Source organism: Macaca thibetana, chromosome 7, assembly GCF_024542745.1.
Source record: "Macaca thibetana thibetana isolate TM-01 chromosome 7, ASM2454274v1, whole genome shotgun sequence".
NCBI classification, from domain to species: domain Eukaryota; kingdom Metazoa; phylum Chordata; class Mammalia; order Primates; family Cercopithecidae; genus Macaca; species Macaca thibetana.
This window is the reverse complement of record NC_065584.1, coordinates 37,196,003-37,214,382: the sequence shown is the minus strand read 5'-3', so window position 1 is coordinate 37,214,382 and position 18,380 is coordinate 37,196,003. Positions and strand designations below refer to the sequence as shown.

The 18,380-nt window shown below is 40.4% G+C and overlaps 2 protein-coding genes across 6 annotated transcripts in view; both read right to left on the bottom strand.

Annotated features, from left to right (window-relative positions):
* The window catches only part of LOC126958766 (disintegrin and metalloproteinase domain-containing protein 21-like), a 34,274-nt gene extending 15,953 nt beyond the window's left edge, over positions 1 to 18,321 (bottom strand). Inside the window, exon 1 of one of the 5 annotated variants that reach the window (XM_050797355.1) lies at positions 16,835 to 18,321. Coding sequence is in view for 3 of the 5 variants with exons in the window: in XM_050797351.1 (XP_050653308.1) it covers positions 13,569 to 15,312 (1,744 nt within the window). In the remaining 2 variants the exon portion in view is untranslated. Of the gene's footprint in view, positions 1 to 9,932; positions 11,525 to 13,568; positions 15,377 to 16,834 lie in introns of those variants that run through there. The other 4 variants (XM_050797353.1, XM_050797351.1, XM_050797352.1 and 1 more) reach the window with 4 other exon arrangements.
* Positions 6,073 to 8,421, bottom strand: LOC126958769 (disintegrin and metalloproteinase domain-containing protein 20-like). The gene is given in 3 exon segments (XM_050797359.1): positions 6,073 to 6,754; positions 6,757 to 7,929; positions 7,932 to 8,421. Coding segments are annotated over 3 exon segments (2,223 nt in total). The 5' UTR covers positions 8,410 to 8,421; the 3' UTR covers positions 6,073 to 6,182.
* Positions 18,322 to 18,380: the final 59 nt, after the last annotated feature.

The window sequence follows — 18,380 nt, the reverse complement described above, 5'->3', positions numbered from 1 at the left end:
GAGGCTCTGGAAAATCCTCTTTTAACAGGGCAGAAGGAAAAGAAACAGGGAAAGCTCGCAAAGGTGAATTAGAAGAATATATCTGTAATATTTGTTGAAGCATTTCCATAATACACTGCATGTCAGAATTTCCCTTAGAAGAAGGAAGAGCTGGCTTTTTCTCTTCTCCCCCTTTTGCTACCCCCCCATCCTCTGTTATCCTGGCACAAATGGGCTCCATTTCAGATTTATTTTATTTTTATTTTTTTCAAATCCTCAGATACCTTTCCTCCTGTGGCTACATTACCACACTCTGAATCAGTCTCAAGTAACTCTAATGTCTGAGTGATAGAGTCACACAAGGTCCACAATTTTAGAGGCATAATATCCCCCAACTGGAGAGCTCTAAGCAGAGTTTTTACTACCTGTAACCATTCTCTGCGATTCAGCTGCACTTTAGTCTGATACTGAAACCAGTAACAATGTTGTTCAACATGGGCAAACAATCGCTTCAAAGTCTTTTTCTTTTACTTCCACTCCTATAGACAGCAACAGTCCTTGAAACAGCCGTAAATATTCTGAGGCCAGAGAGATGGAATTCCCCATAATGAAAGCTTAAGAAGGTTCCCCTTAACAAGATCTGGGCCTTACCCGCCCCTAGGGGGTTCCCCTTCTTGTTCTCCCCTACTCACTTATGACCCTGCTCGCTGCGCCACTTGTTGGGGACCGTGCCGGGGGTGGTGGAGAATGAAAGAACACACAAAAGACAAAGACACACAGAGAACATGGCGGCCGCACTCAGAGCCTCCGCCTCACTTTATTTATACTCCATAAACCCCACGTCAGCAGAAAGAATGCAATGCAAAACAAACTTTCTTTTCCCACACATAACCTTCTACTCAGTTCCTTGTTTCTATGCTCTTCCTTATCTGCCCGCCTTCTTGGCACCTACGGGAGTTCATGAAAAGTTCAATTGGAGATACTGTCCTTGAGCCCTATCTATTCTCAGCATACTGTTTTCAAAGGCCCCTGCAGGCCGCTAGAATGGATCTTTTTGTCCAATAAAACAGCTAAACGCTTGACTACTTATATCGACTGTTTAGCTGAACTGATCATCAAAGGACGGCATCACTGTCGACAACTTTGGGGAGGAGATCCTTCCTTAATTATCTCTCAATTCACTCATAGTCAGATTACTTATCTTCTTGCAACTTCTGATTCTTGGCAAGTTGCTTGCGCTTCATTTGTTGGACAATTTTCTACCCAATATCCTAAGTCTCCGATCTTTTCATTTTTTAGGCAACATTCTGTGTTGCCTTTCTCACCAATTTCTGTATTTCCTGTTCAAGGTCCTACCTTTTTTGCTGATGCTAGTAGCAATGGTAAGGCTGGATATTGGAGTGTTTATTAATTTTGAGTTACAGTTTATCCTTATCCCTCGGTGCAACAGGGAGAATTGTTTGCTATTCTCATGGTCTTACTTGATTTCCCTACTACTAGTTGAAACATTGTTAGTGATTCTCAATACGCTGTTTATGTTACTTCTTATATTTCTCAGGCCACTTTACCTCTTTGTGCTACTTCTTCTCTTCAAAAACTCTTTTCTTTGTTATCCTCTACTTTGAGCCAACGTCGAGCTCCTTTATTCATCACTCATCTTCGTTCTCATTCTCAACTTCCCAGACCATTAGTTCATGGTAACACTCAGATTCATTCGCTTTTAACTGGCCACCTGCAGGCTGCAGAACAAGAACATGCTCTACATCACACTAATAGTTCTGGCCTTCAACGACGGTTTCATTTAACTCGTAAACAAGCTCGTTCTCTTATTTGAGCTTGTCCTTCCTGTGCTCCTTTGAGCATTCCATCCTTCCATCCTGGGGTTAATCCATGAGGTACTCAAGTTAATCAGATTTGGCAAATGGATGTCACTCATGTCCCTTCTTTTGGACGATTAAAGTATGTTCATCATACCATTGATACCTTTTCTCATTTTCAATGGGCAACTCCGTTGCCATCTGAGAAAGCTGATTCTGTTATTACACATCTCTTAGCTTTTTTCGCCATCATGGGCATTCCTCTTATACTTAAAACTGATAATGCCCCTGCCTACGTCTCTCGTAAATTACAAGTTTTCTTACAGCAATACAATATTCAACATATCACCGGGATCCCGGGCAACAGTCAAGGTCAAGCCATCATTGAACGTGCAAATTTAACCTTAAAAATTCAACTGCAAAAACAAAAAGGGGGAAATGAGTCCCCCAGAAACCAGATTCTGAAGGTTCTTTCAATGGAGACAATTGCAAGACTCTGCTGCCGTAACCAATCTTTCCTCACCTCCCTCGGTGATAGTCCCCGCTGACAATTTAAGGGTTTGGTATCCTAATGAAGAAGGTAAGTATGTTCAAGGGCAAGTTCTAAAACAGGGACGGGGCTATGCTCTTGTCCTTACAGGGAGCAGACCTGAGTGGTTTCCTACAAGACGATTGAAACCCTGTTGAAAAGAAAACTGGATTCAGCATGCATTTCTTCCTTTGTTGGATGTGCCTTGGTGGGGGACTTATTTCCCTTAGTGAGGCTTTGTATGAATATTGGACTTACATTCCCTTTCCGCCCTTGTATCAGGGAGTTGCCTGGGGGGAGGCGGAAATTAAGGTTTTCGCCAATGACACTACTTGGATGCCGTCCCCCTATATGGACAAGGACAATATAGAACGGGAAACAGGAATCATAAACAGCACATACCAATTTGGAGTGGAAGGACTTCCAATATGCATGGGAAATAGTCCTCATTGTCTCCGAAAATCGCATGAAGCCTGGGCTGTTCGCTATAATCATAGTCATGTGGCTGCTAATATTGTTATTATTGTAACTAGAAGCTTTCAGTATAATCATACTGTATATAGTAATGAGACTATTCCTAGTTCTTTACCTTTTTGTCCTATCCCAGAGGTTTCCCCTAATATTGAGGTGCTGGAGTGGCAACACTGTCGGGGAACTAAACCCCGGATTTTATTAGAATACAATGGGATGCAAGTAACTGATTGGAGTGTGCACGGTGATTTTCAAACAAAATTTAGTCACATACCTTTGAAATGGCACCGGGTAAATAAAAGTATTGCCGCTAACGGTAATGAAACCTTGGTATGACATGAAGGAGGCCTGTCGCCACGTATGCCTCATCTTAGACACTCTTTACAAGTACAGAGTCATCTTTGGAAGTTGTTAGCTGCAGGCGATGCCATTAGCACTTTTGTGGGGAATATGTCCCTTAATCTTTCTAACCCAACTAACTCCTTTCATATTCAGTTATATCGAAATACCTCCCGATATGTTATTGCTTGTGTCCGTAAGCCCTACCTATTATTAGCGGGGAATTTGACATGGGATAAAGATACGGGGATTGTTAATTGTACAGATACGTGTACATTTTTGTCTTGCCTCAATCATTCGTGGTGGCACAACTTTACTGGGGATATTTATATCCTCAGGACTCGTAAGGAAATTTGGCTACCTGTTAACCTTACACGACCGTGGGGGGCATCACCTCTTGAGACTATATTAGGACTTCTCTCCAGTGAACCTGCCATGCCCTTGGACTTATAATTGCCTCGGTGATGAGCCTTGTCGCCATTGCCTCCACTGCGGCCGTAGCAGGGCTCGCTCTACATCAAAGCATACAAAATGCTGAATTTGTGCAGCAATTGCACGAGCAATCTCACCGGTTATGGCTTCAACAACGAAACATTGATACTCAACTTGCTGAAAGATTGGACAACATGGAGCAAGCCTTGACATGGCTTGGAGATCAGCTCACTGTCCTCAGTACTCGGATAACATTGCAATGTGATTGGAACTCCACTCAATTTTGTGTAACGCCTGTGCCTTTTTATATCTCTCAGAACTGGACGGAAATCTGAAAATTATTAGTAGGCCATAAAAATATTAGTTTGGACATCCAAGAGCTCACTCCAAACATTTCCGAAGCATTTCGACAACAATTACATGTATTGTCTGGAACTGCAACCCTGCAGGAGCTGGGTCAACACCTTGCTGCCCTTAACCCATGGACCCAGATGAAAACATGGATTTCTACAATCTCTGGAAGTATATTGCTTTGGGCACTCGGATTAGGTCTGCTTCTCCTGGTGACCTGATGCTCCCTCCGTCGCCTCCAAAAACAAAAGAAAACACAGGAACAAATATGGGCTACCTTTCTAGGATTGAGGCAAAACAAAAAGGGGGAAATGCAGGGGCCCTTGAAAACAGTATGCTGAGAATAGATAGGGCTCAAGGACAGTATCTCCAATTGAACTTTTAATGAACTCCCGTAGGCGCCAAGAAGGCGGACAAATAAGGAAGAGCATAGAGACAAGGAACTAAGCAGAAGGTTACATCTGGGTAAAGAAAGTTTGTTTTGCATTGTGTTCTTTCTGCTGACGTGGGGTTTATGGAGTATAAATAAAGTGAGGCAGAGGCTCTGGGCGCGGCCGCCATGTTCTCTGTATGTCTTGTCCTGTGTTGTCTTGTGTGTTCATTCCTTTGTTTAGAAAACACGCAGACCCCAACATACTATAGTTTAATAACTATATTTTTCTTCCATTGGGAGAAACTAGGTAAAAGCTATATGAGATCTATTATCTTTATAACTATGTATAATTATCTCAATAAAATTTTCAATTGAAAGTTTGAATGAGTAGTTTAAAATCTTCCTAAATGGAAAACAAGCTTTGATGGTTTTATAAGCTAAACCTAACGGTCAAGAAATAAATAACTCCAATGTTGTATCATTGAACATTCTTCAATTCATTTTAAGAGATGGTATAATCATGACACTCAAATCTAAGACAGAGGGCACAAGAAAGAAAATTATAGCTTGCTCTCAATCATGACCATGGATTTAAAAATCCTACACAAAATAATACAAAAAATTAGCCGGGCATGGTGGTGGGCGCCTGTAGTCCCAGCCTCTCGGCAGGCTGAGGCAGGAGAATGGCATGAACCTGGGAGGTGAGGCATGCAGTGAGTCGAGATTGCACCACTGCACTCCAGCCTGGGTGACAGAGTGAGACTCCATCTTAAAAAGGAAAATCCTGCACAAGATATTAAGTCAGATTTAGCAATGTATAAAAAAGATAGTATATTACAACCAAGTTGAATTTATTTTAGTAATGCAACATTGTTTCAACATTTGAAAATCAATCAATATAATTCAGTACATTAAAGATTAAGGAAGAAAGACTATATAATCAGATCCAATAATGCAATTACTTGGCTAAAATCCAACATCTATTCACCACTAAAATAAAAAACAACCATTAGCAAACTAAAATGAACCTACAACAAACATCATACTTATCTGTGCAACAATGTAGCATTCTCTTTAAGATTTATTACAAGACACAGATTATGTATTACCACTGTTGAAATTCAAGGTGCCTATGACACAAAGATTTTTAAAATCTTCCTACCATGTAAGTGCCAAAGTAGCCTTTTATGCTTATTTGTTTAACACTAACAATAAAATGGACAAATAACAAACATCTCAAATGTAACCAATCAGAAAACGATCTTAAGGCTGGGTGCGGTGGCTAACGCCTGTAATCCCAGCACTTTGGGAGGCCAAGGCAGGTGAATCACTTGAGGCCAGGAGTTTGAGACCAGTCTGGCCAACATGGTGAAATCCTCTCTCTCCTAAAAATACAACAATTAGTCAGGCATGGTGGTGTTTGCCTCTAATCCCAGCTACTCAGGAGATTGAAGCGGGAGAAATGCTTGAACTCGGGAGGCAGAGGTTGCAGTGAGCCAAGATAGCACCACTGCATTCCAGCCTAGCAACCTGGGCGCCAGAGTGAGACGCTGTCTCAAAAATAAGAAAAAGAAAAAGACCTTAAGAGTGTTAAAGCAAAGTAAATGTATATTAGTGCACACAGGATTTGCCACAGGGGTATCTAGAAAACATTAGACCCCAAATCGTAAATGAGTACAAGTCCTCTTGATAGTGAATCTAGGAGTTCCTGCTGTCATCTGTAGAAGTATTGAGAATATGACCAGATATGAAACGTTAATTAAATTTAAACACACAGACCCTTTTTAAATTGCCAAGTGATTTTATTTCAAGATGACATCAGAATGGCTAAAAGATGATGTAATTGTCAGCGTGACTATTGATTATATCTCCCAGTAAGTGTCAATGTAATTTACTCCATTGTGTTGTCTCCTTCCCTTTCTCTTCCATAAAAATGTAATGCTTGTGAAAAGCCACCAAAGAGAAGCGAAACCAGAAAAAGGATGTAACGAGTAAATATTAAAAGTAGTGCTTGGTTTCTATTCACAAGTATGCTGCTTGCAACACGATATTGTTTGTCAGGTGGAGGGCCACTATCTATACTACCTCCTGTTCCTCTCAGTTCACATGTTGGTGGTTGCCACCCAAACACACAGTGACAATGTTTTCTGTTGTTACATAGTCCTTTGTAATTGCATGTTTTAAGATCACACTCAAAATGCAGGTCTTGATAAAAAGTACAATTGTGTTTAAGACAGTAGCTCCCTGGGCCACAGGTTGCACCATCCACTACCAGCCCCATTTCTGGCAAGTCTGTCCCTTGGTGTGCTTCATAGCCAAAGCATTTTTCTTCTTTTATGTCGCGTACTAATATACTACAAAATGTAGTGTGCTCACCTCCACCGGGAATCTCGCTGACACCACTACAGTGCAACATTCCACAAAAAACATCATCTTCTTCACATGGAAAAGGTTTACTTCCTCTCGCCGTCGAATAACCCCACAGTTTCCAAATCGGTCACCAATCCTATTCAATTGTTGATAGCACGCTGGGGAGCCGTCTTTCACTTCGTAGCCAAAAAGAGCTTGACACTGCATATCACGGTCACTGCAGTTTCCTCTTACACAAACAGATACTGCTGAACATGGGGTTCCATCCTGGACATAGACGTCATTTGGACACTCTTCGTTTTTCCCATCACAGTATTCCGGTAGATCACATATACCACCCAAGTCTCTGCAAAGCACTCCAGGGGCAGCATATTTACACTCATGGCAGCAAAGTCCTGTATTGCAAACACTGCCAAGAGAAAGGATACAAGAGGTCTCACAACATCTATCATTGGCACAATCTTTAAGGGAGCCACAGTCACATTCTTCCCTCTGATTTTTGATCTTGTCTCCACAACGATCAGCTACATAAGGAAAATTAGTGTATGGAATATTTGGTTCACTCAAACAAAGATCCTATTTATTCAACCTGTGTTGAATCCGCTCATAAGAACAATTGCTCATCATATCATTAAGATCAGGAACAGGGGCCATGAGACAGTTGGTTTGTCGAAAACAATAACAACCTGCAGAATCATGTGACAAGCCCAAGTTATGACCTAGTGCATGTGCTGTTAAACATGCCCCCCTAAATAAGTGATACCTCATTAAATACACAAACATTGCTCCCCAGTTGGGGTTGCACATTCCATTAAAGTTGGCATAACAGTCCCGGTTTTCAAGTCGATATGCTGTAAAAACAACTGAGGTATCATGTTTAATATTTGAATACCATTTATGATATTTCCACACACCAAAATCTCTTACAGCTTTTCCGACAGGCATCCGATAAAACCTTACTAAATCCTTTTGATTCCATATGCACAAAACACGTACATAGACATTTAAATAAACTGGTTTGAAAATGGTATGTATGATACTGTTAATAATCACTACATTCTCTATTATGTGTGACACATTAGGGTTCCGCTGGAATAATCCATTAGTAACCGTGTAGTGAATTTTCAAGTTTTTTCTATGATGCCTCCACAAATAAACGTGGCCTGCTCTGGGAGTTTCAGATAGTTTTAACTTTTCAGATTCTTGATCTCTCTCCTCCCCTTCAGTCTTACATCTACTAGCCTCTCCTGCTCTTTCTTCTGACACAGCAGGGATACTACATGCTCAAATTTGGAAGAAGCCTCCAGGGGTTTGATTTCATAAGTCAAGTCATCCACCTGCAGCATGCCACGCAGCCCTCCATGGCAGGTGTCCAATGTGGCCACAGACCCAGGAACCCCTTCCAGGTAGCAGTCATAGTAACAGTCTCGCGGGACAAAAGGGTAGTCCTCCTGCATGGCCCCCTGGTCATTATCAGTAAAAACAGGTAAATGTCTGGGCATCATGTTCTTCTTGAGCTTCATGTGAATCACGTGCCTTCGGCCCTGGAAACGCATGCTGTAAGAGAGTTGGTCTGGCATCTCAACTCCACGCCTCCTGTGGGGCACTTTCCTGGGGATCACAATTTCTGAGGAGGTAAAGCGCCATCCTGGTGGGTCATGAAAACAATAGACCTGGGACAAGAGTGCCCAGAGGACAGGCAGCCAGAGAGCACCTGTCAAGGGGTCCTGGACCCAGGCAAGTCCCATGAATAAGGGAACCTTTGACCAAAGGAAATGCAATCAAATGGGAGGCACAAAGAGGATTCCTCAGTCTTCAGCCTTCTCCTCAGGGCAGTTATGATGAAAGCAGAGTGAGTCTGCAGGCTTGGCACCCCCTGATAGGTGAGTGGGAAGGGTTAGGCTATTACATAACAATGGTGTGCTCGTCAGGGGAGGCTGTTTTCAGTGAGCTGGAGAGGTAGGTCAGGGGGTCAAAGGAAGAGGAAAACAATGGCAGGAATTCAGAATAGCAGCATATAACTGAGCTGTAATGTCCCTTGTCCTCTAAGGGAAGTCATAAGTGGGGTTTGATGAATAAGTGGGTTTGATGCAAGTTTAGGACACTTAAGGACATTTTTCTCAAGCCTAAATGAGGGAAGGGCTCAACATGTAATTAAAAGAGGGAAGCGTATCCAATGATAAGTGGAAACTTCTCATTAAAATAATTTTGAGTGCTGCAATAAACATACGTGTATATGTGCCTTTATAGTATAATGATTTATAATCCTTTGGGTATATACCCAGTAATGGGATTGCTGGGTCGAATGGCATTTCTGGTTCTAGATCCTTGAGGAATTGCCACACTGTCTTCCACAACGGTTGAACTAACTTACACTCTCACCAACAATGTAAAAGAGTATCAATTTCTCCCCATCCTTTCCCGCATCTGTTGTTTCCAGACTTTTTAATGATCACCATTCTAACTGGCGTGAGATGGCATCTCATTGTGGTTTTGATTGGCATTTCTCTAATGACTAGTGATGATGAGCATTTTTTTTTCATGTTTGTGGGCCGTATAAATGTCTTCTTTCGAGAATTGTCTGTTCACATCCTTTGCCCTATTTTTGATGGGGTGATTTGTTTTTTCCTTGTAAATTTAAGTTCCTTGTAGATTCTGGATATTAGACCTTTGTCAGATAGATAGATTGCTAAAATTTTCTCTCACTCTGTAGGTTGCCTGTTTACTCTAATGGTAGTTTCTTTTGCTGAGCAGAAGCTCTTTAGTTTAATTAGATCCCATTTGTCAATTTTGGCTTTTGTTGCCATTGCTTTTGTGATGAACAACTTCAGCAAAGTCTCAGGGTACAAAATCAATGTGCAAAAATCACAAGCATTCCAATACACCAAAAATAGACAAGCATAGAGCCAAATCATGAGTGAATTCTCATTCACAATGGCTACAAAGAAAATAAAATACCTAGGAATACAACTTACAAGGGACCTGAAGTCCTCTTCGAGGAGAACTGCAAACCACTGTTCAAGGAAAGAAGAGAGGACACAAACAAATGAAAAAAAAATTCCTTGCTCATGGATAGGAAGAATCAATATTGTGAAAACGGCCATACTGCCCAGAGCAATTTAGACATTCAGTGCTATTCCTATCAAACTACCCTTGACTTTCTCCACTGAACTAGAGAAAGTTACTTTAAATTTCATATGGAACCAAAAAAGAGCCCATATAGTCAAGACAATCCTAATCAAAAAGAACAAAGCAGCAGATATCACTCTACCTGCCTTCAAACTACAGTACAAGGCTACAGTGACAAAAGCAGCATGATACTGGCACCAAAACAGATATATAGACGAATGGAACAGAACAGAGGCCTCAGAAATAACACCACACATTTACAACCATCTGATCTTTGACAAACCTGACAAAAACAAGCAATGGGGAAAGGATTCCTTATTTAATAAATGGTGCTGAGAAAACTAGTTAGCCATGACAATAGATTTCTCATCAGAAAACATGGAAGCGAGAAGGATGTGGCACAACATTTTTCAAGTACTGAAAGGAAAGAGCTATCAACCATGAATATTATATCATGTGAAACTGTCCTTCAGGAATGAACAGGAAATAAAGACATTCTGAAAGGAAGGAGAACTACAAGAGTTTGCAGCTAGCGGATCTACTGTTAAAGATTGGCCACAGGACACTGTGGAAAGTAGTTTGGAGATTTCTCAAAGAATTAGAAAGAGAACTTCCATTCAACTGAGCAATCCCATTACTGGGTATATGCCAACGAAAAATAAATTGTTCTATCAAAAAGACACATGCACCTGTATGTTCATTGCAGCACTATTCACAATAGCAAAGACATAGAACCAATCTAGCTGCCCAACAATGGTGGATTCGATAAAGAAAATGTGGTATATCCACACCATGGAATACTATAAAGCCATACAAAGAATGAAATCATGCCTTTGCAGTAACATAGATGCAGCTTGACACGATGCGTATCTGTGTCCCCACCCAAATCTCATGTTGAATTGTAATCCCGTGTTGGAGGTGGGGCATGGTGAGAGGTGATTGAATCATGGGGATAGTCCTTCATGAATGGTTTAGCATCATCTTCTCAGGTAATGGTGAGTGAGTTCTCATGAGATCTGTTTGTTTAAAAGTGCGTAGCACCTCCCCCTTCACTCTCTTTGTCCGTCCTTCTCCAGCCATATGAAGTGATGGCTTCCCCTTCACCTTCTGCCATGATTGTAAGTTTCCTGAGATCTCACCTGAAGCCAAGCAGATGCCAGCATCATGCTTCCTGTATTGCCTGCAGAACTGAGTCAATTACCTTCTTTTCTTTATAAATTACCCAGTCTCAGGGATTTCTTTATAGCAGTGTGCGAATGAACAAATACACAGATGGAGGTAACAGAAAACCAAAAACCAAATACAAATAAGAAATAGCTATAACAAATAGAAATAAATAATGAAAGGGAAAACTTAAGCATTAACAATAATTACCTTAAATGTAAATGATCTTAATACACCAATCTAAAGACAGAGAGAAGCAGAGTGGGTAAATAAACATGACACAACACTATGCTGTGTATAAAAAATTCACTTCAAATCTAATCAAATAGGCCGAATGTAAAAGAATTGAAAAACATTTACCATGCAAACACTGATTTTAAAAAAGCAGGAGTGGCTACATACTTTCACACACAAATGAGTACAAATATAACTGAGGCAATCTGAGTAAGCCCAGGAAATTGTATTGATGTCAACAACCTAGTTATGTTATTGTACTATAGTTTAATAACTATATTTTTCTTCCATTGGGAGAAACTAGGTAAAAGCTATATGAGATCTTTCTATTATTTTTATAACTATGTATAATTGTCTCAATAAAATTTTCAATTGAAAGTTTGAATGAATAGTTTAAAATCTTCCTAAAAGGAAAACAGCTTTGATGGTTTTATAAGCTAAACCTAACGGTCAAGAAATAAATAACTCCAATGTTGTATCATTGAACATTCTTCAATTCATTTTAAGAGATGGTATAAAATCATGACACTCAAATCTAAGAAAGAGGGCACAAGAAAGAAAATTATAGCTTGCTCTCAATCATGACCATGGATTTAAAAATCCTACACAAAATAATACAAAAAATTAGCCGGGCATGGTGGTGGGTGCCTGTAGTCCCAGCCTCTCGGCAGGCTGAGGCAGGAGAATGGCATGAACCTGGGAGGTGGAGCCTGCAGTGAGTCGAGATTGCACCACTGCACTCCAGCCTGGGTGACAGAGTGAGACTCCATCTTAAAAAAGAAAATCCTGCACAAAATATTAAGTCAGATTTAGTAATGTATAAAAAAGATAGTATATTACAACCAAGTTGAATTTATTTTAGTAATGCAACATTGTTTCAACATTTGAAAATCAATCAATATAATTCAGTACATTAAAGATTAAGGAAGAAAGACTATATAATCAGATCCAATAATGCAATTACTTGGCTAAAATCCAACATCTATTCACCACTAAAATAAAAAACAACCATTAGCAAACTAAAATGAACCTACAACAAACATCATACTTATCTGTGCAACAATGTAGCATTCTCTTTAAGATTTATTACAAGACACAGATTATGTATTACCACTGTTGAAATTCAAGGTGCCTATGACACAAAGATTTTTAAAATCTTCCTACCATGTAAGTGCCAAAGTAGCCTTTTATGCTTATTTGTTTAACACTAACAATAAAATGGACAAATAACAAACATCTCAAATGTAACCAATCAGAAAAAGACCTTAAGGCTGGGTGCGGTGGCTAACGCCTGTAATCCCAGCACTTTGGGAGGCCAAGGCAGGTGAATCACTTGAGGCCAGGAGTTTGAGACCAGTCTGGCCAACATGGTGAAACCCTCCCTCTCCTAAAAATACAAAAATTAGTCAGGCATGGTGGTGTGTGCCTGTAATCCCAGCTACTCAGGAGATTGAAGCGGGAGAATTGCTTGAACTCAGGAGGCAGAGAGGTTGCAGTGAGCCAAGATAGCACCACTGCATTCCAGCCTGGCAGCCTGGGCGCCAGAGTGAGACCCTGTCTCAAAAATAAGAAAAAGAAAAAGACCTTAAGAGTGTTAAAGCAAAGCAAATGTATATTAGTGCAAACAGGATTTGCCACAGGGGTATCTAGCAAACATTAGACCCCAAATCATAAATGAGTACAAGTCCTCTTGTTAGTGAATCTAGGAGTTTCTGTCGTCATCTGTAGAAGTATTGAGAATATGACCAGATATGAAACGTTAATTAAATTTAAACACACAGACCCTTTTTAAATTGCCAAGTGATTTTATTTCAAGATGACATCAGAATGGCTAAAAGATGATCTAATTGTCAGAGTGACTATTGATTATATCTCCCAGTAAGTGTCAATGTAATTTACTCCATTGTGTTGTCTCCTTCCCTTTCTCTTCCATAAAAATGTAATGCTTGTGAAAAGCCACCAAAGAGAAGTGAAACCAGAAAAAGGATGTAACGAGTAAATATTAAAAGTAGTGCTCGGTTTGTATTCACAAGTATGCTGCTTGCAACACGATATTGTTTGTCAGGTGGAGGGCCACTATCTATACTACCTCCTGTTCCTCTCAGTTCACATGTTGGTGGTTGCCACCCAAACACACAGTGACAATGTTTTCTGTTGTTACATACTCCTTTGTAATTGCATGTTTTAAGATCACACTCAAAATGCAGGTCTTGATAAAAAGTACAATTGTGTTTAAGACAGTAGCTCCCTGGGCCACAGGTTGCACCATCCACTACCAGCCCCATTTCTGGCAAGTCTGTCCCTTGGTGTGCTTCATAGCCAAAGCATTTTTCTTCTTTTATGTCGTGTACTAATATACTACGAAATGTAGTGTGCTCACCTCCACCGGGAATCTTGCTGACACCACTACAGTGCAACATTCCACAAAAAACATCATCTTCTTCACATGGAAAAGGTTTACTTCCTCCTCGCCGTAGAATAACCCCACAGTTTCCAAATCGGTCACCAATCCTATTCAATTGTTGATAGCATGCTGGGGAGCCGTCTTTCACTTCGTAGCCAAAAAGGGCTTGACACTGCGTATCACGGTCACTGCAGTTTCCTCTTACACAAACAGATACTGCTGAACATGGGGTTCCATCCTGGACATAGACGTCATTTGGACACTCTTCGTTTTTCCCATCACAGTATTCTGGTAGATCACATATACCACCCAAGTCTCTGCAAAGCACTCCAGGGGCAGCATATTTACACTCATGGCAGCAAAGTCCTGTATTGCAAACACTGCCAAGAGAAAGGATACAAGAGGTCTCACAACATCTATCATTGGCACAATCTTTAAGGGAGCCACAGTCACATTCTTCCCTCTGATTTTTGATCTTGTCTCCACAACGATCAGCTACATAAGGAAAATTAGTGTATGGAATATTTGGATCACTCAAACAAGGATCCCATTTATTCAACCTGTTTTGCATCCGCTCATAAGAACAATTGCTCATCATATCATTAAGATCAGGAACAGGGGCCATGAGACAGTTGGTTCGTCGAAAACAATAACAACCTGCAGAATCATGTGACAAGCCCAAGTTATGACCTAGTGCATGTGCTGTTAAACATGCCCCCCTAAATAAGTGATACCTCATTAAATACACAAACATTGCTCCCCAGTTGGGGTTGCATATTCCATCAAAGTTGGCATAACAGTCCCGGTTTTCAAGTCGATATGCTGTAAAAACAACTGAGGTATCATGTTTAATATTTGTATACCATTTATGATATTTCCACACACCAAAATCACTTACAGCTTTTCCGACAGGCATCCGATAAAACCTTACTAAATCCTTTTGATTCCATATGCACAAAACACGTACATAGACATTTAAATAAACTGGTTTGAAAATGGTATGTATGATACTGTTAATAATCACTACATTCTCTATTATGTGTGACACATTAGGGTTCCGCTGGAATAATCCATTAGTAACCGTGTAGTGAATTTTCAAGTTTTTTCTATGATGCCTCCACAAATAAACGTGGCCTGCTCTGGGAGTTTCAGACAGTTTTACCTTTTCAGATTCTTGATCTCTCTCTTCCCCTTCAGTCTTACATCTACTAGCCTCTCCTGGTTTTTCTTCTGACACAAGCAGGGATACTACATGCTCAAATTTGGAAGAAGCCTCCAGGGGTTTGATTTCATAAGTCAAGTCATCCACCTGCAGCATGCCACGCAGCCCTCCATGGCAGGTGTCCAATGTGGCCACAGACCCAGGAACCCCTTCCAGGTAGCAGTCATAGTAACAGTCTCGCGGGACAAAAGGGTAGTCCTCCTGCATGGCCCCCTGGTCATTATCAGTAAAAACAGGTAAATGTCTGGGCATCATGTTCTTCTTGAGCTTCATGTGAATCACGTGCCTTCGGCCCTGGAAACGCATGCTGTAGGAGAGTTGGTCTGGCATCTCAACTCCACGCCTCCTGTGGGGCACTTTCCTGGGGATCACAATTTCTGAGGAGGTAAAGCGCCATCCTGGTGGGTCATGAAAACAACAGACCTGGGACAAGAGTGCCCAGAGGACAGGCAGCCAGAGAGCACCTGTCAAGGGGTCCTGGACCCAGGCAAGTCCCATGAATAAGGGAACCTTTGACCAAAGAAAATGCAATCAAATGGGAGGCACAAAGAGGATTCCTCAGTCTTCAGCCTTCTCCTCAGGGCAGTTATGATGAAAGCAGAGTGAGTCTGCAGGCTTGGCACCCCCTGATAGGTGAGTGGGAAGGGTTAGGCTATTACATAACAATGGTGTGCTCATCAGGGGAGGCTGTTTTCAGTGAGCTGGAGGTCAGGGGGTCAAAGGAAGAGGAAAACAATGGCAGGAATTCAGAATAGCAGCATATAACTGAGCTGTAATGTCCCTTGTCCTCTAAGGGAAGTCATAAGTGGGGTTTGATGAATAAGTGGGTTTGATGCAAGTTTAGGACACTTAAGGACATTTTTCTCAAGCCTAAATGAGAGAAGGACTCAACATGTAATTAAAAGAGGGAAGCGTATCCAATGATAAGGAAAGTGAAAACTTCTCATTAAAATAATTTTGAGTGCTGCAATAAACATACGTGTATATGTGCCTTTATAGTATAATGATTTATAATCCTTTGGGTATATACCCAGTAATGGGATTGCTGGGTCGAATGGCATTTCTGGTTCTAGATCCTTGAGGAATTGCCACACTGTCTTCCACAACGGTTGAACTAACTTACACTCTCACCAACAATGTAAAAGAGTATCAATTTCTCCCCATCCTTTCCCGCATCTGTTGTTTCCAGACTTTTTAATGATCACCATTCTAACTGGCGTGAGATGGCATCTCATTGTGGTTTTGATTGGCATTTCTCTAATGACTAGTGATGATGAGCATTTTTTTTTCATGTTTGTGGGCCGTATAAATGTCTTCTTTCGAGAATTGTCTGTTCACATCCTTTGCCCTATTTTTGATGGGGTGATTTGTTTTTCCTTGTAAATTTAAGTTCCTTGTAGATTCTGGATATTAGACCTTTGTCAGATAGATAGATTGCTAAAATTTTTCTCTCACTCTGTAGGTTGCCTGTTTACTCTAATGGTAGTTTCTTTTGCTGAGCAGAAGCTCTTTAGTTTAATTAGATCCCATTTGTCAATTTTGGCTTTTGTTGCCATTGCTTTTGTGATGAACAACTTCAGCAAAGTCTCAGGGTACAAAATCAATGTGCAAAAATCACAAGCATTCCAATACACCAAAAATAGACAAGCATAGAGCCAAATCATGAGTGAATTCTCATTCACAATGGCTACAAAGAAAATAAAATACCTAGGAATACAACTTACAAGGGACCTGAAGTCCTCTTCGAGGAGAACTGCAAACCACTGCTCAAGGAAAGAAGAGAGGACACAAACAAATGAAAAAAAAATTCCTTGCTCATGGATAGGAAGAATCAATATTGTGAAAACGGCCATACTGCCCAGAGCAATTTAGACATTCAGTGCTATTCCTATCAAACTACCATTGACTTTCTCCACTGAACTAGAGAAAGTTACTTTAAATTTCATATGGAACCAAAAAAGAGCCCATATAGTCAAGACAATCCTAATCAAAAAGAACAAAGCAGCAGATATCACTCTACCTGCCTTCAAACTACAGTACAAGGCTACAGTGACAAAAGCAGCATGATACTGGCACCAAAACAGATATATAGACGAATGGAACAGAACAGAGGCCTCAGAAATAACACCACACATCTACAACCATCTGATCTTTGACAAACCTGACAAAAACAAGCAATGGGGAAAGGATTCCTTATTTAATAAATGGTGCTGAGAAAACTAGTTAGCCATGACAATAGATTTCTCATCAGAAAACATGGAAGCGAGAAGGATGTGGCACAACATTTTTCAAGTACTGAAAGGAAAGAGCTATCAACCATGAATATTATATCATGTGAAACTGTCCTTCAGGAATGAACAGGAAATAAAGACATTCTGAAAGGAAGGAGAACTACAAGAGTTTGCAGCTAGCGGATCTACTGTTAAAGATTGGCCAAAGGACACTGTGGAAAGTAGTTTGGAGATTTCTCAAATAATTAGAAAGAGAACTTCCATTCAACTGAGCAATCCCATTACTGGGTATATGCCAACAAAAAAGAAATTGTTCTATCAAAAAGACACATGCACCTGTATGTTCATTGCAGCACTATTCACAATAGCAAAGACATAGAACCAATCTAGCTGCCCAACAATGGTGGATTCGATAAAGAAAATGTGGTACATCCACACCATGGAATACTATAGAGCCATACAAAGAATGAAATCATGCCTTTGCAGTAACATAGATGCAGCTTGACACGATGCGTATCTGTGTCCCCACCCAAATCTCATGTTGAATTGTAATCCCCAGTGTTGGAGGTGGGGCATGGTGAGAGGTGATTGAATCATGGGGATAGTCCTTCATGAATGGTTTAGCATCATCTTCTCAGGTAATGGTGAGTGAGTTCTCATGAGATCTGTTTGTTTAAAAGTGCGTAGCACCTCCCCCTTCACTCTCTTTGTCCGTCCTTCTCCAGCCATATGAAGTGATGGCTTCCCCTTCACCTTCTGCCATGATTGTAAGTTTCCTGAGATCTCACCTGAAGCCAAGCAGATGCCAGCATCATGCTTCCTGTATTGCCTGCAGAACTGAGTCAATTACCTTCTTTTTTTTATAAATTATCCAGTCTCAGGGATTTCTTTATAGCAGTGTGCGAATGAACAAATACACAGATGGAGGTAACAGAAAACCAAAAACCAAATACAAATAAGAAATAGCTATAACAAATAGAAATAAATAATGAAAGGGAAGACTTAAGCATTAACAATAGTTACCTTAAATGTAAATGATCTTAATACACCAATCTAAAGACAGAGAGAAGCAGAGTGGGTAAATAAACATGACACAACACTATGCTGTGTATAAAAAATTCACTTCAAATCTAATCAAATAGGCCGAATGTAAAAGAATTGAAAAACATTTACCATGCAAACACTGATTTTAAAAAAGCAGGAGTGGCTACATACTTTCACACACAAATGAGTACAAATATAACTGAGGCAATCTGAGTAAGCCCAGGAAATTGTATTGATGTCAGCAACCTAGTTATGTTATTGTACTATAGTTTAATAACTATATTTTTCTTC